The 22,485-nt window shown below is 49.3% G+C and overlaps 1 protein-coding gene across 1 annotated transcript; it reads left to right on the forward strand.

Annotated features, from left to right (window-relative positions):
• Nucleotides 1-2,340: 2,340 nt before the first annotated feature.
• On the forward strand, nucleotides 2,341-12,744 carry LOC136793741 (serpin A12-like). Its single transcript, XM_067027596.1, has 4 exons — nucleotides 2,341-2,409; nucleotides 2,776-2,795; nucleotides 10,512-10,659; nucleotides 12,272-12,744. Exons 1-4 carry the CDS (start codon nucleotides 2,341-2,343, stop codon nucleotides 12,461-12,463), a joined length of 429 nt encoding a protein of 142 aa, XP_066883697.1. The 3' UTR covers nucleotides 12,464-12,744.
• Nucleotides 12,745-22,485: the final 9,741 nt, after the last annotated feature.

Here is a 22,485-nt window from a genome sequence, read left to right on the forward strand (position 1 = left end):
CCTAACCACTGGACCACTGAGCCACTCCTAGTGGCTAGAAGCAGGGCCCTGGCTCTTGCCTTCTTCAGAGAAAGAATTTCAGCAAAGAGACGGAAATGGGTAAAGCAGATAGAGCATTTATTAGAAGCAAAGTAGGTGCAGAAAGACACACAGGTGGGTTCAGAGAGTGTCGGCCGCTTTGGGGTGGTTTAAACATTTATACGGGGCCAGTTTTCCAGCTTCCCTCTGGCCAAACATCTTGCTTTGTCTGGCTCCGTGTCCATATCTGGTCTGACTCAGGGCCCTTCCAGATGTGCATGGCATCTTTCAGCCAAGAAGGATTCCAGTGCGAGGGTCTCTGGGATGTCGGCAAGACATATTATGGGCTAGTGACCTCTCCCTTCTCTGATCCCTGAGAAACTTTTCTGCAAAGGTGTAGTTTGGGAGGTCTCCTTGACCTCAAGAATGAGGACTATGTAGCCTCCTTACCTTTTTACCCAAGCAGGGCTCAGCTCCTCTCTGCTCCTGTCATTGAAGAGTCTGTCCTCAGGGGACACATTCCAGCTGCTCAGCCTGGGCCCCATCCATCTCCGGCCTCATCCTGTCTGCCCCCTTCCCTTCTCCTACCCTACTCACCCCTGCATTTCTCTTCTCTCTGTCCCCGAGCCCAGCATGATGGGAGAGTTTGACAAAAATGCTGCAGACGGTCCCCAGGAGCTCAGCACTTAATAGCAATGACTTTACGTGGACCTGTGGAGAGAGTCCCAGTTTTTCCTCAATTTCTCCCAAACATTTTCCGCTAATAGTTTCTACATTTAATTTTTTTCTTTCTTTTATACCAAGATATTCTTAGGGGGATGGACATCCACTTAGTAACAATATGATATTCGACATACTGTTCACTATCCCGAACCTCAATTTTCTAATCTGTATAGTGGGAATTACAGCAGCCCTTCCCTCACAGAAAGAATTAAATTTATATATGTGTGTGTGTGTGTGTGTGCATGTGCACACACTGCTGGAATCAAATTGGCGGGTGTAGTATTGTGATATAATAAGAAATATGTGTTTGGTTTTTTTCCTCAATTTCCAGCATTGAGCTCTGGAAACCCTTGGAATTTCCGGTGATGAGATCAATACAGATTACGTTAACGAGGTGACTTGTGGAAAGCCCTTAGGTAACCTAAGGATGAGGGGCTGGTTGCCAGGAGAACCAGGGATTAGAGAACTGGGACTTTCCATCCCACCCTTCTGTCCTCTGGGGAGAGGAGAGAGGCTGGAGGGTGAATCGCTGCCGCCAAAGGCCAATGATTTAATCAATCATGAATATGTAATGAAGTCTCTGTGAAAACACAAAAGGACAGGTTTCAAAGAGCTTCTGAGTTGGTGAACACAGGGAGATTTGGGGAGAGTGGGGCTTGGAAAGGGCATGGAAGTTCCATGACCTTTCCCCCTACCTTGCCCTATTCATCTCTTCCATCTGCCTGTTCCTGAGTTATATCCTTTTACAATAAACCAGTAATCTACTGAGTAAACGGGTTTCCTGAGTTCTGTGAGCCACTCTAGCAAATTAATCAAATCCAAAGAGGGTGTCTTGGGAACCTCTGATTTGCAGTCAGTTGATCAGAAGCACAGGTAACAACCTGGACTTGTGACCCGCAGCTGAAGGTGGGGGAGAGGGGGCGCTGAACCCTTAACCTGCGGAATCTGATGCGATCTCTGGGTAGACAGTGTCAGAATGGAGTTGAATTGTGGGCCACTCAGTTGGTGTCCAGAGAATTGCTTGGGGGGGCGGTAAACTACCCATCCACCCGTTAGAATTGGGATCTGGACACTTTTAGTGGGCTTATCCTAAAGGGTAATAAAACCTTAAATTAGGGGCTTTTGGGGGGCAGGGTGGGGGAGAGGGGCTGCAATTTACAATGTTCCTCCCATGAAGATTTTTCTGAAACGTTCTGTTCCTATATTTTCTGTCGTTCTGCTGTTGCACTAGACTCTGGTCCTGGCTAGACTTAGGTCTGTGTTATTTAAAGCGGAATTGATTGACAGCATTTTTACCAAACCAGGCTTGTATGCCTGACGCACAGCAAGCCATACGCTGAGATGCCGAGGTCTGCGGCAGAGAAAGTTTATTGACAAGGCAGCCAAGTGAGGAAACAGAAGAACAAACGTCAGATCCACACCACCAAAGGCGAGAGACTTGAGATATTTATAGGATAAATAAGCAGGGTGGTCTTAGATGTGGGGAAAGCGGATTGGCAGGAGGGAGAAAGTGAGGGAGTCAGTGTTCTTTGCAGGCATATCTGGGTTACATGCTTCTTCATGGGATACATGTTCAAAAATGGAAGGGCTTAGCATAATATGAGGGCGGAGATTTCAGCCCTCCAACATCAAAAGGTCATCCAGCAGACACCCGTGCTGGCCCATTCTGTAAGTCAGTGGTCCCAACCAGGCTTGGCCAGCTTGAACTGGGCAGGCGCTGACTCCAGGTTTCCGGAAAACAGCTAAAGCCCCCCATTACTTTAGTGACCCAAACATCAGAGGTGTTATCTATAGCGGTGGTTAAGAAGTCTTGTGATGTTACCTTGGCTACATGAAGCTTGGAGGGTATGCAATTAAAGGGAAAAACAAGAAAGCAGCTTAATCAGTAAAGGGTTACAGGCAGAGCTTTTTTTAACAAGCTGTTCCCTTGTCTGCTGTTCTATAACAGCACAGAACACTCAATCCTGCACACTCAAGGATTTCTGTTAAGGCACCAGCTTCTGTGCCTGAGATGCATGGCTTCAGGATGACTAGCAAGAGATTGGCCCCCGCAGGTAACCATAGACCCAGTGCATCCCCCTGGCCCCCACTGAACGCGTGGATAAACTGAGAGGCAGGACAAGGGACGGCTTCCCGAGTCACCCAGTACATTATGGGTCACCCGTGTCTGGAACCCAGACCTCCCAGACTGTGTCCAGACCTCCCAGACTGCCTGCTTCCAGCCTGCACCTTCAAAGTGGGGCAGGAGCCAGGTAAACATCCATGTCATATGACTGGTACCCTGCAGCGCTGCTAGGGCACCAACCCCCCTGCGCTTCTGCCCCAGGGGAGGGATCTGGGATGGATGGTTATATTCCCCTTTTTCTCTGAGGTTTACTGGGTGTCGGACACTTGGTCCTAGCAAGCCAGGCCCCAGTGGTGCCATCTGCCAAGCCCCCACGGGTGCGCCTAGCACAGTGCTAGGTGCTATTTGGGAAGGGGAAGGAAAAGCATGCCTGAGCTGTTCTGAGGGCTGAGAAAGGGAAGCAGACTTGTCTCTCTCTCGGCGTGAACGCTTGCAGGGCCCTCTGGCCTGGTTGATCCAGGGGAAGGGATAGGAGTGGTAGAGGTAGGCTCGGCAGGTCCTGGGCAGAGGCCTGGCCAATCCGTAGATGAAGCCTGAGGGGCTGGGAGGCTGCAGAACCGGAGAGGAAGGGCCAGGAGGCTGGGAGCAGCAAAGCCTAGGGAAGGCCACAGAAGACTGACCCGGGGAAAGGAGGGGCTGCGGAGGTTAACCCAGGAGTGTGTGTGCATGTGCATGTGTGTCTGTCTGTCTGTCTGTCTTAGGGGAGAGAACCGAGGGCCAAGGTGACCCCTCAGATAGGCATCCTGCATCCTTCCCCATGCCTGGCTGTAGGGGCTAGAGCACCATTCTGGACAGGGGCTTCAGGGATCAGTGCTGGCTGCCAAAATACTATGGCTGTTGACTTCATGGATGGTCTTCCAGAGATGTCCCTAGAACAAGGGATTTGAAACCAGAAGATTTGATTTTTGCGTCCTGGGTCTGTTCATTATCTGGCTATAAGAACCTCAGTTTGTGAAATGGGTCTAACAGCATCTAACTGACAAAGTTGCCATGAAAAAATACACAATACCTATCAGTAAATGTATCTACTAATAAGGTTGATGAAAGAAAATTTATCTTTTAAGGCAGGACAAGAAAAATTAAACATAAAATCCTCTTCCTGTGTCTGTTGGGGCCTCCTCCCTCCCTCCTTAATGTGCGGTGTGCCTCTGCATTACGCATTCACCAGAGCTCCTCAAAGATGGGAGGGCCCTTCGCCACGCGGTAAAGATCAGGTTTTTTTTTTTTCTTTCTTCTGACGCCAGCAATGTAACTTCTTAAAGGAATGGTGTTCTTTCTCAGCTCTGTAGGGGATCACGGTGACTCGCTGCTTGCTTCGTATCCGTGCATACCCAGACTATGGATCCTTGGTGACCTTTAGGTAAAATATCCGTGTGTTAGTTTGATGTATGATCCTTTGTCTTGACAATGTATATGCCCTCGACTCTAACAAGTGGAACAGTTCTCAGAGCTTTCTGAGAATCTGCTTCCTGGGGAATAATCCCCAGTTTGGCTTGAATAAAATTTCCTTTTTTTCTTCTTAACTTGAAAGTTAATGGAATTTGTGTCAACAGTATGTATGAAAGTGTCTTGTTCTGCAGAGATAAGGGTGAAGAAGAAAGTAAGAGAAAGAATGAGATGAAGAAAAGCAAAGCCAGACCCCATTCACAATGCTTCAATGCATATTTCTCCATATTCCTTACCTGCCCATTAAGGAGCATACATGGTTATTACTGATGCCTAAGAAGTCTCCATTGTGAAGACCATTAGGTCTCTTCCACGCACACATGTTCCTGTTTGTGATTGGTCCTTATTTTGTGTATGCTGTGCAGAGTTTTTTTTTTTTTTTTTTTTTGTGGTATACGGGCCTCTCACTGCTGTGGCCTCTCCCATTGCGGAGCACAGGCTCCGGACGCACAGGCTCAGCGGCCACGGCTCACGGGCCCAGCTGCTCCGCGGCATGTGGGATCTTCCCGGACCGGGGCACGAACCCGCGTCCCCTGCGTCGGCAGGCGGACTCTCAACCACTGCGCCACCAGGGAAGCCCTGTGCAGAGTTTTAAAACATTATATTACTTTATGTCCATCTTTCCTTTCATGGTTTCTGGCTTTTGTATGTATAGGCTGAATAGCGGTACGTATGGAAGGGATAGGAGCTATGGAATCAGAGACAGAGGGAAACCGGGAGGGCAAGCGCTTGGAGTGCCAAAGGGGGCGCTGCGTTGTTCATTGTACATAGACTGTTTCCAACTGTGGGGTCCCAATAAAGCCAGGGAAGTGCGCCCCAAGTAAGTTATACTGATAATAGTTGAAGATCCAAAGTGAGTAAATAATTTTCTTGTAAAACATAAAGTTAGAACAGATCTAAGGTCAGCCTCCAGCTGGAATCCTTCCCAGGCACTTGCCTCCTAATAGCTTTTCTCAGGAAAGGGGAGAGCGTTAGAGTTAAGGCCTGGGGGCCTGATGTCAGTGTAGACCTTCAGGGTATCTCGAAAGTTGCTGGGCTACGACAGGGTCTGTGGCCCCTAAAGTGAGGGTCTAGCTGCTCGTCGCTCAAAAGCCAAAAAAGAGGCAAGTTGATGGGAAGGAAAGTTGGCTTTCTGTCAGATGCCAGCAGTGGGGTGGGGGAGGCGGCAGGGGGCAGGGCGGACTCCTGACCAAAGGCCGACCCCCACCCCCCAATCAGTGGGCAAGAGCTTTTATAGATGGAGGGACGGAGCTACACACAGAAACAGCACGGTCAGCTCTCACCGTCATCTTGGAATTGGTCATCGGTGGTCTGATCGGCGTCATTTTGATTGGTTTACGTACAGTTAGTCTTTAGTTCCAGGGTCGGTTTGTTCCCATTCCTTGGAGGCCAGTTCTCAGAATGGTGACAGCTGATGTCATGGCTACAGCCTGCTCATCATGTAGGTAACGCCCTCCACCTGGTGTGGGTGTCAGTGTCCATAAGGCAGCTCAACAAGTAGGATTCAGAATATTATCCCTAGTCCTTGAGGAACTAAAGCTCCTTGCCTTTGCTTGAATGACTAAACTATTGTTATTTGGTCTCATTTGACTGTTTTCTTGTGTTTCTGCATTTTCTCACTTCTCTGATTAAACTTACTCTTTGGCTAAAGTTTTTCCACAGACAAAAGGCAGGCTGAGGACATGGGGGGCGAGGACCACAGGGTCCTGCCCCGTTTCAGTGGGTCCGTGAGGTGGAAAGGGCAGCCTCCACTCGGGTAGAAACGGTATCAGGAAGTCCTCCTCTTTGGTCCTTTTGCTGTCTCTTCCACCTGACCCCACCATCATTCTCCATCCAAAAGGTGTTTATTGAGAACCTCTGCCATGCCCAACGTGCTGTCAGGAGCTGACGAGGGTTCTAAGAGAGGCAGAGACGATGCTAGGACTGAGATGGGCTGTCCATGGGTGGAAACTGAACGAATGCAGCTTCCTTCACATGGGAACACACCCTCGGGGGAATTGCAGAATGCATTTCAGATATCTAGATTTCGCTGCAAGCTCATGGGAGAGAAATCCTAGTTCTGAATGCTTTAGATACAGTCACTATTTGGAGGGGGCGGGAGAGGGTAGGGAAAAGCAGCAGGCTAAATGGCTGGCCCCAAGAGGGTTATTACACCTTGGCTTCTACACAGCACCCCCTGATCCGCCCTGCTGCAAACCAGGGGCCTCAGGTTGGCAAAGTCTGGCGCCTGAGACAGAAACAAGAGTCTGTGTTCCAACCTTAGCTGAGACCCAGTTTTCTCATCTATGACGTGGCCATACGATGCCGACTTCATCAGACTCTTGAGAGAATTAAACGTGCCTGAGCACAGTGTTACCCCTCAGAGGGCATGCCACGAGAGTGAGGTCCTTTCTCCCTCCCCTTCTAACGGGTTGAAGAGGCAGAGTTGCAAGGTTCTCAGATCTGTTGAGCCTCTGGCTTGCTGAATGACAGGTGTCCTGCAAATCGGGTCCTCCTACGTCGACCCTCAGGTGAGAACCTCAGGACGTCAGCGCATCGGGTGAAGGTGAAGGCGTGGGCCCCCTTACCACAGGCGTGCCCTCAAAGAGACTGAGGGTGTCCAGCCTGAGCTCTACAGAGTTTTAGGTTCACAGAGAAGTCCTGGGGACCTCCCTAAGGGGTTGAGGGATATGTAAGGGGAAAGGAAGGTGGAAGGTGGAAGGACTCCAGTTCCCCCATCCCCATTTCACCCAGAAGTCCTGGCCTCATGAGACGGGGACTTCAGAAGATCCCATGTCCTTTATTGTTCAAACCATGGTGGCTTGAGACCTGGCAGCTCTATCGCTGGGACTCACATGCTTAGAGCCCCCATCTCCTTCTCCCAGTCGTTTCTGACCATTTTCCATGGGCTGAAGCTCTGGTGCCAATATTTGGGGTTTCATGCTCCCCTCACCAAGCCCCTCTGAAGCCCCCGGAGCTGACACCACCACGAGGCCACTACTAGCCACATACAGATGCTCCTGGGGGACTGTCACCATCTCTCTGGTTTCAGGATAGCGGCCCCCCTCCTTCCTTTGCTCCTCCACCCAAGTGTGCGGTAAGCCCGTTGAGATCTCCTGCAGGCCAGCAAGTCTGGGCCCAGGGATACCTACAGTGCGTGGAGGTGGTCTCTCATGGAGTCCAGGCACAGGCTGCCCTCAGGGTCCCTTCCAGAGCGCCCTCCCAGCTAGCTCCTGGTCTCCCTCTCCCCGACCACGCTAGGACTACTCCCAGCATCTCCGTGCCTAGAAGCCAGGCGTCCCTGCCGGGAGCAGCATGGAGAGGAGTGTTCTTCTCACCCCAGCTGAGGTCCTGTCTCCCCAGTCACTTCTGGCCCCGGGATGACTGGGAGCAGTAAAGTCCACCCCTACACGGGAAACTCCGCATCACCATGCAGGGCAATGGTCTCGCCCATGGTTCCCAAGGAGGAAAGTGTGTTCCATCTGAATGAGGGCCCAACATTCCTACCCTCTGAGCTCACCGGGTCTGAAGGACACGTTGTCAAGCCCAGACCCCTGCATCGGTCCTCTGTAGGCGAGGGCACGGGGGACGGACTCTTGCATGTGTTGTAGGAGAGGCTGAAGAGAAAACTCACCTTTTCCCCAGGAGAAGTGACCAAGGCAACAGACACACACCTAAATGACACACCCCAATTACCAGTCTGTGCAGACACCTGGGAATTTAGGCTGTGGGTGGCTACACCCTGGACTCCTGTCTGTTCAGAGGAAAGACGTCTGCTTTGATTTTTGCATAGAGACCTGCCATGGTGGGTTCCACAGAGGAAAGACTCAGTTTTCTCAAAGGCAAATAGAAAGCTCTACCTGCAGGAGACACCAAACTGCTGATATATCTATTTTCTCGGTAAAAATTTTGAGGGTCCCTTCCCAGCCTGGGTACCCCATCACACGTATACAGATTTACTGGGATGTGTATCTGCCTTCCAGCATCTGCCTTCCCACTTTGGCATGAACTAAAGTCAACCTCCCCATTTATGCCCTGTCTCCCCTCACTACTCAAAAATATCACCCTAGAAACTCCCTTTTCTCCTACATCTGCAAATGTTTTTGCTCTCCGCTGAATCATTTCCATCAGATAGGAAGATGCTCTCATTTCTCCCATCCAAAAACAATCTTCTCTTGACCTCACTTCCCCCACTGTCGCTCTGTTTCTTTGCTCCCCTTTGCAGGTAAATACCTTCAAGCAGTTGCCTCTTTTCACCGTACCCAGCTCCTCCCCTCCCATCTTCTCTTAGACCCACTGCAGTCAGCCTTTGCACTCACCTCTCCATGGAGACCTCCATCACCAAGGTTACCAAGGGCATCCACGTGGCTGAATCCTGGACCAGTTTCAGACCTTCCTCCTCAATCTGTCAGCGGCATTTGACCCAGCTGGCCACCCCACCTTCTTCAGAGGTGTTCTTCACTCGGCTTCCAGGACCCCCCCTCTCACCTCTCTCCTGCTCTGTCTCCCTCACTGCCCCCGTTCTCCTCCAGGTCTCAGAACTGAGCGCCTCTCTTTCATTGATACTCACCCCTGAGCGTGTGCATTAGCCTCAGAGCTTTCAGCACCACCTGTATGACCACGACTTCCACATCATTCTGTCCCTAGCCTCAGTTCTCTCTCCCAAACTCCAGAGTCGCATATCCATCTGCTTTATCCAGGATCTCCCCCGACGCCTGATGAGATCTTAGTCTCAACATGTCCAGAATGAACATCCTGATCTCCCCCCATGGAGACTCCTCAAGCTTCTGGTCTTATTCCATGGCCACTCCATCCTTTCAGGTGCTCAAGCGAAAGACCCTGGGGTCCTCCTTGATCACTCTCTCAGCCCCTCATTCAGTCCACCAGGGAATCCCAGTAGCCCTACTTTAAGATATAGCTGGAGTCTGGCCTCTGCCTGCCACCTCTATGACTCCCAGCATCTGACCGCTGCACTCACTAGCTGCCGCGTGGTCTCCTGGCATCGACTCCCATCCCCGCCACCAAGAGTATATGATTAATAGAGCAGACAAAATGATCGTTTTAAACCCACATCAAGATCATGTCACTCATCGGTTGAATCAACTACTATGGTTCCCCATTTCACTCATAAAAAAAATAACCACCAAAAAAAAAAAAAAAGAAGAAAATATAACTCGCGGAACTCCTCTGCCCCCTTGAAAGCTTGCTTTTGGAGATTTGGCTGCCGGCTCTAGCAAGGCAGGTCAGCGGCAACTCTGGAGAAATGGGTTGAGGCGATAATGGGAGAACGTGGAGATAGAGGTAGAGACAGCTTCTGTCCTGAAAGAAAGAAAAGACATGGGCTGGAAGCTGGAGGCGTGACTGGGGGCCAAGGGAGATGTTTTTGCTTTTGATTTGAGGATGGGCATTCTTAGAGCCTGCAGTTTGCCCCGGAGGATGAGCCGGTAGATGCCATTTATGGACGGTGCAGGAGAAAAAGGAAACGAAGGCAGGAAAGAGGTCCTTGGAGAGGCAAGAAGAAATGGGGTCCACGACCAGCTGCACAGGAATCCAGGGTCCACAGGTGCCTCAGGACATCTGACCCCAGGCCCAGGGCAGGGAGGCCAACCCAGGTCCCACCCACGGAGGATGTGAAGCTGCTCCTTCAAGGCCAAGGCGAGAACACTTGCTGATCCCTGACGCTGCTGAGAACCTTCCGCGCATTCGCTTTAGCCCTCTTCTGGTCCCGTGGGTGTTCCCATCATAATTTTCAGCCAAGTGGCTTAGAGAGGTGAAATCATTTGCCCCAAGTCACAGAGCTCACGGAAGGCAGAGTGGATTTGAACTCAGTTCTGCCTGGCTTCCGATCTCAGGGCCCTGCTGCTTCTAGCACCAGATTGCTGGGGGCACGATTAGCTCAGGGCTTGGGCATGGCCGAGGCTACAGCGGGGAGACCCTCCATGGCTGCGCTGAAGGCGTCCTGAGACGTGGCGACTCGAGGACATTTCTGTGGATGAGGGCACGGGCAGTTTTGATAGGAAATAGGAACACAGTTCAGAGAGCATGGGTGTTTTAAAAGCCCATCCCAGGCTTAAGGAGCCTCTCCTCATTCTGCGGATAGAGAGAAGTTCTGAGACCTCAGCGGCTGGGAGGACAAATGCCTCCTCCTCCTCTCTCCTAAAGCCTGCCTGGAAAAACGGCAGGGTCCTGCCGTTCATCTGTGTCATCTTCTACTCCCTAGGGTCACGGATGTGTTTGTGGCCCGTGTGTTCATCACTGGAAACCGCGACCTGAAGAAGGCTCTTCCCTACCTGGGTATCACCAAAATCTTTGAGGAACACGGTGATGTCACCAGAATCTCCCATCATCGAAGCCTGAAAGTGGGTGAGGTAAGCCTGCCTGGCCCGGCGCTGCCCCCTGCAGCACAGGGCGCCTCATACAGCCCAGGCCAGAGCCTCTGTCCCAGCAGCTGTACGAGCCAAGAGTTCACCCACCAGTCAGGCAGGGCTCGAATCCAGCTCCGCCTCTAACCAGCCGTATGATGCTGAGCAAATCACATAACCTCCCAAGCCTCGTGTTTCTAGTCTTTAAAATCTGAACCATCAATCTCCTGGTCCTACTTTGGAAGTTGATTCAATGCAACAAACAGTGGATGGAGGCTTGGAACATTCATCAGGCCTCGAACTCACCCAGACTTGTGAGGATTAAGTCGTGAACTACGTAATGTAGAGATAAGCAAGCAAAGGACTCCGTGGTCTCCAGCAAGGCTGAGCGCCTGCCTATTGGCGGCAGTCAGAGAGGACCACTCGGGGTAGGGTGCCCAGATTGAGCAGATAGAACACAGGACGCCAGTGAAATTCAAATTTCAGGTAAGTGATGAATGATTCTTTTTAGTATAAGTATATCCTGAATATTGCATGGGATATACTTGTGCTAAAAATGTCATTGTTTATCTGAAATTCAAATTTAACTGGACATCCTGTATTTTATCTGGCAACCCTACTTTTAGGCTTCAAGGGCACTGAGACGGGGGAAGATTTCAGCAAGCAGAGAAGGGTGCGGGCAAGATCTTCCTGTAGGGGGAGCAGCGTGGCCTAAGGATAGGAAGTGGGAAAGCGTGGAGCCCAAGTGGGTGTGGATTGGCTGGGGCTAAATTCAAGCCAATCTAGGAAGGATCTGAGTTGCCAAGATGAGCTGACAGTAGGTGGCTCAGTCAGCTGTATTTGCTAGCTTGCAACAGGAAGAAAGACAGTTAATAGAATTTTATTGCTTTTAAAAGTTTTCCTGCTGCAGACTTTGCATAAACATTCAATACCACCTGCCCATTTCCTATAGGTCTTTATTGAGTTCAATGGCCCTTTTCTTTTCAGCAATCAGATGTGTTGATAGCTGCCATTCTATATGTAAACATCAGCTCTTGGCTTGCCAGTAAAATCGTGAGCATTTTGTAGAACGGAATGAAATGTATCAGTATTCACAGAAGCCATTCAATTTCCCAGTGTCAGTTACTTAGTCACAGCTGTTGATGCCTTTCAGGCGGATCTGGGGTCTGAGTCATCAGACCCTGGAATCTGACTCCTTCTTAACATTCTACCAGGAGGATGAAAGGAGTGTGAAGAGGGCTGGAGGCTTTGGGTGAGGGATGCCACCATCTCCCTTCCATCTAGCTAAAGTTCAGGATAGCCTTTCGGCCATTATTACCATTGATGCTTCCCTGTAAGTCATGGGAAACATAGCAAACCCCACTCTGTCCCCCTGCCTGTAACTGATGCTCCTCCTGCATCATTTTTTCCCCTTCATGCTGCATCTACTTGTTTAGCATCCTTCAGTGATGACAGCAGAAAAGCCAGGAGCCCTGGGGCAGCTGGCGCCAGCCAAGTTACTGCTGTGCTGGGTGACTCTGGCAGAGGCCTCTCCCTCTCTGGGCCTCTTGCTGGCCTTTGCCCATCCAGGACCTCCAAGTGGCTTCGCAAGCACTGACTTCGCTCCTGTTTCCCTCAGGCGGTGCACGAGGCTACCCTGAAGATGGATGAGAAGGGCACAGAGGGGGCCACGGGCTCCGGAGCACAGACACTGCCCATGGAGACATCGTTTAAGGTCAAGATAAACAAACGCTTTCTGCTGATGATTAGGGAGAATGGAATTAATAACCTGCTGTTCCTTGGAAAGATTGTTAATCCTTCTGGGAGATAAGGGGGAAATCTGACTTGCTACAGACCCCAACTATGTTCTGGGGTTGAATACATTTTGTCTCCCTGGGATTGAGACCACAGGGACTGTCTCACCTAATCTCACACTATCATGAGCTCCCCAAACCACTGTCCAAACAGGCAGCACCATTGACTTCTGGCCATCAGTTTTCTCCCCATTCAAATGTCAGGATTAGACGCCCCACCGACATGCGCTTGACAGTGATCTTCTCCCCCCCTGGCAGGTGGAGGGGTTTTGTGACTTAATAAACAACACCCCCAAGGTCTGCTGACTGTTGGTGGGTAATATGGGGAAGCTGTGAGCCAAGACGAGTACCTGGGGTTCGGAATGAGTGAGACCCGGGTTCTAATCTTAGAAACAAAGTGTCTTTGGGAAAGCCATACCCTCTCTGTGCCGCTGTTTCCCTATAGAAATAGACAATGATTGAGGACAAATGATAATCCCCTCTAGGGCTCTGAGGAAACTAGCACACTGCTTCAGAGAGGTTAATTCCCCTTTGGGTGTTTGGCATGTGAGCTACACAGGTATCTCCCCAACAGGGTCCACATGGGAGCTCTGAACTCAGCCCAGCAAAACAGGAGTGGGGCTGGTCCAGCATTAGAGTACATGCAACCTAGAGGAGCGGCAGTCAGGACTCCATGCCAGGTTTGTCTGACTCCAGAGCCACTATTTCGGCACAACGTGAAGAGCCCCGGGGTTTGAACCTGTCAGCAAGCTCAGCTGAAGAGCGAATGGGGTCCATGCACTGCCCCTGGAAAGCATGCCCCTGCAGGGACTGCATATGACCACTAGGAGGCACCAGTGTTCACAGGGCTAAGAATATGAGTATGAGGTTTCTTCAAGCACTTGACTCCTTTGTTTCCTGCTGTGAATTCCCAAAGCCAACGCTGCAGGTGCTTGGGAAGGAGGGAGCCTCACTGGCTGGACACTAAGGAGCCCCTAGCATTCAGAGCACACAGCGCCTTTTGTGTTCTGGTCTCAGCCTCCCCTTCAGCAGTCAGAATGGACATCCATAGGCCGGATGTGGAAAGTGAGGCTTCGAGAGGTGAAGTGACTTCCCTCTGTCCCTAACCACAGGCAGCAAACAGCTGTGACATCTGGTTTGGGCAGGAAGGGAGGGGTTCCCCGTAGACCTGGGGGTCCGGCTAGTCATTCCTCAGCTCCAGTCCAAGGTAAGAGAGCTGCCCCGTCCCGGTTAGCGTGTGTGTGTGTGTGTGTGTGTGTGTGTGTGTGTGTGTGTGTGTGTGTGCGCGTGCGCGCGCGTACACGTGTGTGTATTCAATAAGCACCTTCTCCTCTGTCCTGGGTACCTGCAGGGCCCTGGAGATCCACCCCTCACAAAAGATGGTAAGGAAGGCAGCCTGGAGAGGGATAGAGCTGGTCTAGGGTGTTAAGTGTCAAGACTGGGGAGCACCAGAGTGAGCACCCTCTCTCTGGAGGGTGGGGAGGGCAAGAAGGTTGAGGTCCTGCACCCAGGACACAGATGTGGGAGCAAAGGGACCCCTGTGGAGTCACCATTTCCCTGGCACCAGCCTGGGGATGGAGGTAGGAGGCCACTAGGTGAACACCAGAGCCCTCGGGAGTCGTCTCAGGTCCACGACGTTTGCCACTGGGGACATGGGACCGGAGGGTAAGCCACTTAGTAGCTGGGTGACTTGGGCATGTCATTTAAAGCCTCTGAGCCTCAGCACCCCCTCCTTTGTTGAAAGGTGCTGTCCCCTCTACTGGGCATGCTCACCTCCTGCCTAATGAACTCCTACTCATCCTTCAATGCCCAATCCATTATGACGTCTTTATGGAATTTTCTCTACCAAGAAGCCCTTCAGTAAAGTACTCACCTCCACGCATTGTGATGGCTCCTGGGCCTGAATTTTCCCTCCACCCCCATGTGGGCTACAATCAAATCCTGCATAAAATGACAACTTATGGGGCAGCAATCCCTGGACTAGAAGCTGATACAAACAGACCTGGCCCCTGCCTTCATGGAGTTAATATTCAGTGAAAGAAACAGCCATGAATCGAGTAACAACACATAAATGTATGATCATGAGCTCTAGTGAACATGATGAAAGGCGGTCATAGGGTGCTTTGAGAGTTTGTAATAGGACGGCCTGACCCAGTGTGGGGGATCAGGCCCTGCGAACATGACAATTGGGAAAAGCTCTGAATGCTGGGAGCATATCTGTTTTTGAACAGTAGCTATTAATCAAAACTGCATATGGGTGTATTTTTCCTCACGTAGTTAATAATATGCAAAACCCTGGTTGGTCTTTCAAATGGAAATGAAGCTTAATATCTAGTGCTTTATTCATCTTTCTTTCTTTCTTTCTTTCTTTTTTTTTTTTTTTTTGGTGGTACACGGGCCTCTCACTGCTGTGGCCTCTCCCATTGCGGAGCACAGGCCTCCGGACGCGCAGGCTCAGCGGCCATGGCTCACGGGCCCAGCCGCTCCGCGGCACGTGGAATCTTCCCGGACCGGGGCACGAACCCGTGTCCCCTGCATCGGCAGGCGGACTCTCAACCACTGCACCACCAGGGAAACCCTATTCATCTTTCTTTTAACTAACTTTTTTCTAAAAAGAACTGTTGCACCTCTCCAATATTTTTCTATATGATTTCCTACTTTCACAGCCATATTTTCATTCTTCACTACAGAAATAAATACACCTGAGCAAAAAAGAGGGGGAAACAGCTGGATGGGGAGCAGAGGGAAACTGTACCAAGCAGAGGGAACAGCATGTGCAAAGGCCCTGAGGTGGGATGGTGGTGTGGACAAAAAACTGAAATGAGATGAACATGCCAGGGCAACAAAATAAGGCAGGAGAAAGTGGGCGGTGAGGCTGGAGAGGTAGCCTGGCACCTCGTGGGCCACAGGGAGAATGCTTGTCTTTAACTGAAGGACTGTGGACAGTTTTAGCAGGCATTTAGTTGGAGGGTGACCCAGACAAACTCGTGTGCTCTTAAGTGTCCCGATGGCTGCAGACTGGGTGTCCCTGTGACCCCAGGGCCCAGAGCCAGGGCACGTCATGGAGAACATGCCCAGTACATGTTTGCTGAAAAGACAGACTGTCCCAGAAATCACCCATGTTCCGGACACAGCCAGCCCTGTCCAGAGCTCTCCTCTCCTCAGGGAGGGAAGGCCATGTGCCTTTGCCTGGCAGGCCTGCCGTGGGGCTCAGCCATGCCTGCTTCTTCAACACACCGTCTGCATTGCCACCTCCCTGCCTCTGCTCCTGCCGACCCAGCCCGCCTGGATGCTCCCCTTGTTCCCCATACTCTCCCCCTCCCACCAGTTCCTTTCAACGTGTTACTCATCCGTCCAGAAAACGCTGACTCCTACTTCTTCTAAGAAACTTTACCAGGCCACATGTTTGGGGACTGACAGACCTCATGAGAGGATGAATGTGTTTTGACTCTGATGTAACCAACACTGACTATATGCCTCTCAGGAGCCCGGCACTGCATAGGGCCTTTCCCCAAACCCCGGACACCCCAACCCTTCAGGTTAGTGTAGCCATTCCATTCTACAGATGAGAAAACTGAGGTTCAAGAAGATCACTTAGTTTGTCCAAATCCCCACAGCTAGAAAGCCACAGAGCTAGGACTCTGGAACATTTGTCCATCCATCCATCCAACAAATATTTGCCAGGTGTCCACTCTGTGCCAGGGACTGTTGCAGGGGCTGAGACACATCAGTAAACAAAATATATCCAACTCCTTGCCCTTGTGGGGCTTCCAGGCTGGGAGACAGAGGCAGATAACAAACAACACGAGTGATAAATAAATAAGAACATTGCATAGAGCAGGCCAGGGTGATTGGAGGGACTGGTGGTGGTCAGGTCGACCTCTTTGGGAAGGTGGCATCCCTGAGATTCTGCTTTCCGTGGTCTCTGAGGTATGATCAGTGTCTGGAGACTTCTGGCCCAGGAGATGCCCACGAATGGGTGTACTTGATGAGAGGAGAGAGGCTAGCCTCAGCCAACATCACAATCCCAGGGTAGGAAGGCCCCTGGGATGTGATCCAACTTGACCTTCCAGTAATGCAGAAAGCCTTTATGTGGCTTCCAAGCAGACGGCTTTTCAAGCACACGCAGGGTGCCAGGAGGCTGGTTTCCTGTCTGCCTGGGCTGAGGTCATTCGTGTGGTCACACACTGGAAGTGACAGGCTGATATGCTGGCGAGGATAATCACAGGTGAGAAGCCCTCCTTCCTGGCCCTGCTTTTCCTGCAAACTGTGTGGGGCTCGGGCAAACACCTTCTTCTTCCCAGACCTCCATTTCCCATTTGTGCCATGACGGGGTGGCCCTGGATGGTCCCCCAAGACCCTTCTATCGCAGACAATACTTTGACACTCGTATTGGAAATGACAGAACTGACTCCAGAGTTTTGTCTGCATGTTCGTTCTCTCACGCATTCATTGAGTCAACAAATGTTTTTTGAGCATTTGAGTCTGTGCCAGACAGGGTGCCAGTGTGGGAAAGCCAGGCGAGAGCTTAGGGTCCCGTGGCCGGCTTCTTCTGGCTCAGGCCCAGCCAAGAGAGCGTTTCCCACCCTCCTGGGTCACCACGTCAGTGATCAGGTGTGACAATAAGAGTCCAAGGCCAGGGCACCCTTTTTCTTTGTGAAACGTGCTTTCCATTTCCACTTAATTTCCCAACTTTCATCCACACCTGAACCACTTTTATGATTTTTGCTGAACCCCCATCTCTTTCATTCCATTATTTACCTAAATTGATCTTTAAATCAATGCACGTTTTTTAAAAAAAAAAGTTTAAGCAGAAAAATTAACATCACAACCAAATATAGAAAACGAAAAATAAAAACTTGACACAAATAAAAATTAATTGTAAAAATATACAACGCAACCAAGGTGGTGATTATATTGCACCGAGACCGTTTTCTCCTGCAGCCTCTGAACCTGAAGCCTGCTCTACTTTGTTAAAAAGGAAAGTTAGCAGCCCCCCAATGGCCGTAAAGACATGCTGGCGCCAAGGAGAGACTTCCTCCTTGAGGAGATCAGGAAGGAGAGCTGGAAAAGGAAGGATATTGCTACCGCACGGGCCCGTGTCACAGGCAGAAGGCACTTGAGGTGGTTTCATGGAAGCCACCTTCCCCATCCCCTGCCCCGGAGTCTCAGGCCAAGGTTGGAAAGCGTTCATGACTTATGTGCCTGATTGGCTATTCTTCTTTCTTAAAATAATTTTAAAACTTTTGAATAACTTCAGATTTACAGAAAAGTTACGAAGACAGTAAGAGTTTCTGCTTCCCCCGGCCCCGATTTCCTCAATGTTCGCATCTTACATAACCGCGAGGCATCTGACACAATTAAGGAACTAATGTTGGTACATTACTATTAACTGAACTTTATTTGGATTTCAACAGTTTTTTTTCGCTAATATCCTTGTGTCTGTTCCAGGCTCAAACCCAAGATACTGTGTTGCATTTAATGGCCTTTCACTTCAAGGACTTTGGCAGGGGCTTCAAGGTGCTGGAGGTTGGCAGGAGGCCCTGGCGTCTGATAGGCTGAACTTCAAATTCCCGCTCTGTCTTGCATTTGGTTTGTGACGTTAGTCAAGGCACTTAATTGGGCCCAATCCTTAGTTTTTCCTCTCTGTGAAGTAAGGATCGTCAGAGACGTCTCACAGGGTATTTGAGGGGGCTTACATGATGTAATGTGTGTGAATCTGCTTTGCCCCCGGTAAACATCCCTCCATATCTGTGATGGCTGTTAAAGGCATCCAGGCTGGGGAGCGAAGTGTACTGTGTGCGCTTCCATGAAAGCCGCTTGTCCTTCCAGCACAGGTGACATTTTGGCTGTTGTTTTTCTTGGCGTGATGTAAACAAAAGACTCACAGATTCCTGGAATAGGCTGGGGAAAGGGGCCCCCCAGGAGAAAGATCCCTTCTGGAGTGAGAAGCCTGTGTGTTTCATAATGTTGAAATAGAGACCTCCTTTCCAAAACCAACCAGAAACAGATGAACAGTCAGAAAAAAAAGAAAACTCCTCAGGGCTTGGGCATCTGTCTAGATCTACCCCCTTCCACATCTCCACCCTCAGCTTGACTCAGATTCCTAAAAGTCAAGTGATCATCCAGGCAGGCTAAGAAATGAGCAATGTTGCAGCAAAAGAGGTTGCCAGGAGCTCTAATGATGGGTCCCTGTTGAGAGGCTCTGAAGGGTCACTGCTGGTGAAGATGGCATTGCAAGGTCAGCCTTGAGGCACCCAACCTGCCCCACAGTTAATAGCAAAAATACATTAAATATATACATATAAAGAGAAAAGTATATGAAGTGATAGGAAGATCTTCATAAACCAGGAATGGGATCAAAGCATAAAGATATGTGAGGCAGGCAGGAGCTCCTATAGCCCAGAAAGGAAGAGTCTAGAGCAGCCCGGACACAGCGGGAGAGGCTCCATGTTGGAGGATGGACTTGGGAGAAAGATTCCATCTGGATGGGACCGTAGATGGGGGTCCGCTCCTGCTTCGTTGCTGATCCAGCCAGATTGGTCTTATGATCTGGGGAGAAACAGGCCTTTGCTTTCCAGGAAGTCCAAGACCTCAGCAGCTGAGGAGCTCAGAGCCAAAAGTAATCTTGGAGAGCTTCTCTCTGGGCCCAGGGCACAAGCTGTGTGGGGAGGGAGTACCCAGGTTTCTCCACTCCCAAGCCTTCTCATATTGCCCTGGAAAGTCTGACTCTGCAGTTCTAGGCTGGGCCTGGGAATCTGAATTTTCACAAGACTACAGGCTCTCCTGACGATTAGCCAAGCTTGGAAAACCCCCTACTCCTTTAGGTTGCCAACTTGTGTTTCGCCAACTGTAGGTCTTTACAGAAGTCCCTGGGCGTGGGTGAATCAGCAAAGCCTGGCCCTCGGGGCTCCCACCTTTCCTCCCACTGCCTCCACCATCTTTCTATTTCCCTTTTTTCTTCTCCCCATCACTCCCTGATCACAGTCCCTGTCCCGGAGGAAGCCACACAAGGTCCAGACTGTCTGACCAGGGAGACAGACACGTAGGAATGTAAACGCTCTGGTTTGCTCCAGTTGTTTGTAAAGGAAGGGACAGACTTTTTATGGGATCCAGGGATACTTGGTGAGTGGGTGATTTGGAACTGGAGCTGGCAGGTGGAAAGGGGTTTGTCAGGTGAGAGAGTGGCGAGGGCAATCTAGACAGACTGAAAATCATGTGTGATCATACTGCATAGGGAAAGAAATGGCAGGGCTGCCTTCATTTCATTTTATTTTATTTAGTCTATTTTACTTAGGTATAGTTTATATAGTGTAAATTACACACATATTTCTGGCCATTTTTTCTTCAAAGCTCCTTCTGTCCTCCCCTACCCACTTTTTGCCTAGACTACAATTACACGTATGTTAGGCCACTTGATTTTGTCCCACAGGTCACTGGGACACTGTTATTTTTTTCCCCCAGTTTGCTCTCTTCAGTTTGGATAGCTCCTATTGCTCTATTTTCAAGCTTACTGACCTCTTCTACAATTTAGATTTTCTCATAAGCCTAGCCAGTGACTTTTTCATTTTGGATACTGAGTTTTTCATCTCTAAAAGGTCAATTTGATTCTTTTTTATACATTTGATTTTTCTCACATTATATCAATGTTTTATTATTGAAGCATATTTAAATAACTATTTTAAAGTCCTTGTCTGTTAATTCCATAATTTCAGTCATGTCTGTGTCTGTTTCCACTGACTGATTTTTTTCTTCTGGACATGGATCACATGTTCCCATTTCTTAGAATATTTAACAGTTTTTGATTGGATGCTGGACATTGTAGCATTACAATTTTTTGATCTGGGTTTTGTTGTCTTCCTCTATGGTGTGTTGACATTGGTTTTGACAGTGAACTAAATTACCTACAAATCTACTTTATTCTGTCAATGCATATTTTCAGGTTTTGTTAGGGTGTCTAGAACAGCTTTAAACCAAAGTTAATTTAGCCTAATGTCAAGATGCAACACTTCCAGGGTCTCTACTGAATGCCCCAGGTGTTCCATGAGGTCTCTTCACTCTGGCTGGTTATAACCTAAATATCTCCCCATGCTATGTGAATCCTAGGAATTGTTCTGCTTACATCTTAACAGCAGGGATTTTTGGTTGTTTGTTTTTGTTTTTGACCAACTTTGTGGAATTTCACTTTGTACATGCAGAGCTGAGCACTTAGCTTTGGATTTAAGCTAATGTACCTTTTTGCTGCACAAATTGTAGCTTCCTCAGCTTTCCCAAACTCTGATGCCCATCTTCTAAGCAAACCTACCATGTTCTCCTTGGGATCCCCTCCCTGTGTACAGAATGTGCCAAGAGGCAGAAAATAGAAACAATTATACAACTTATCTCATTTGTTTCCCTTCTCTGCCTGTTGTTCGGTGTCTGAATTGTTTCATATTTTTTGTGTCTCAATTGTTTCATATATTTTGTCCAGTTTTCTAACTGCAAGTCCAATGTCAGACTTATCTTGGCCAGAAGTGTAAGTCAATTCAAATTTTATATACGTATATACCTGTGGAATCCTAATTAAGACCCTAAAACAGTCTCTTTTGCTCATTTCCAGTCAGCATCACTCCTCAGAGATAAATTGCTCATTTAATTTTATCTCAGTTATTGAGCACTTATTATTGGCCAAACAGTGCTGTACAGGGAGAACAATATAGACAACTTCCTGATTCATTAAATTTTCAGCCACACAAATAAAAGCAAAATTATGACAATGGTAGGTATTTCACTAAGAGTTTAATGGTGCTATGAAAACATTTCATAGGAGGAATTTTTCTTATCTGGGTAGTCAAAGAGATCTTTTTTGAGGAGGCTACATGAGCTAAGATCTAAACAATGAATATGAAGTAATTAGGGGGAAGGTCACTGAGGGGAGTGTGGGTAACACGCTAGGAGCAGGGTCCAACAAGAATCACCTGTGAGGATCATGAAAATGGGTGGAATGGCTGGACATAGCAGTCTGAGTATTGACTTTGAGATGTGTGATGAAGTTAGAAGGGCCAGCAGAGCACAGGCTCTGTGGGTTGGATTAAAGATCAGTGCCCACTCTGGGAAATAGGAGGCCGTTAGAACACTTAAACAACGTAAATGATATGTTGACAAGAGGACTGAGGAAGAAGGAGGTGCAAGGATGAGTCCTAGGTTTGAATAACTAGGTGAGTGGTGGTGCCGTGGAAGGAGATATTGAAAGAAAGTTTGGGTTGTAACTTTGGTTGGGAGATGGTGCTTGGGAAAGAGTCTCAGTCCCATTTCGGTCACATTGAGCTTAAGGTTCATTTGCGACATCAGAAGGAGATATCAAGTAAGTGGTTAAATACATGAAGTTCAGAAGAAAGGTCTGGGCTGGAGCTTGCAAGTAATGAATGATTTGCATCTCTTAGTAATGAAACCGTGGGCGTGATGAGGTCAGCTGGAGAGAGAGGAGAGATTAAAGGGAAGAGGGCAACACAGCCAAGTACGGATGCTGGCAGGCTCGCCAACACGTGAGGAGTGGGAGAAGAGGAGCCAGCAGAGGAGACAAGGGGGAGAAGCAGAGAGATAGGATACATCTAGGAGAACGCGGTGTCCCAGAGCCGAGGGCAGGGAATGCTTAAGGGCTGAGTGTGGTCTCCAGTGTCAGAGGCTCCTGGGAAGTCAGGGAAGATGAGAACTTAGATATGTTCATGGCCTGGTCCTGGTTCTGTGGACCCAGAAGCCAGGCTAGAGTGGGCCAGGGGCTGAGTGGAAGGTGAGGCCACGAATACACAGCTCTTTCAGATTTGGGCCGTGGTGGGGAGGATGGAGATAGGGCACTAGCTAGAAGGGAATGTGTTGTTGGTGGTGGTGGTTTGTCTTAATGGACAAGACTTGAACGTATTTATAAATAAATAAAAACAAACTTATGCGTACCAAAGGGGAAAGGGGGGGGCGATAACTCAAGAGTTTGGGATTAACATATACACACTATTAGACATAAAATAGATAACCAGCAAAGACTTACTGTATAGCACAGGAGATA

This window comes from Kogia breviceps, chromosome 3, assembly GCF_026419965.1.
Source record: "Kogia breviceps isolate mKogBre1 chromosome 3, mKogBre1 haplotype 1, whole genome shotgun sequence".
Taxonomy (NCBI): domain Eukaryota; kingdom Metazoa; phylum Chordata; class Mammalia; order Artiodactyla; family Physeteridae; genus Kogia; species Kogia breviceps.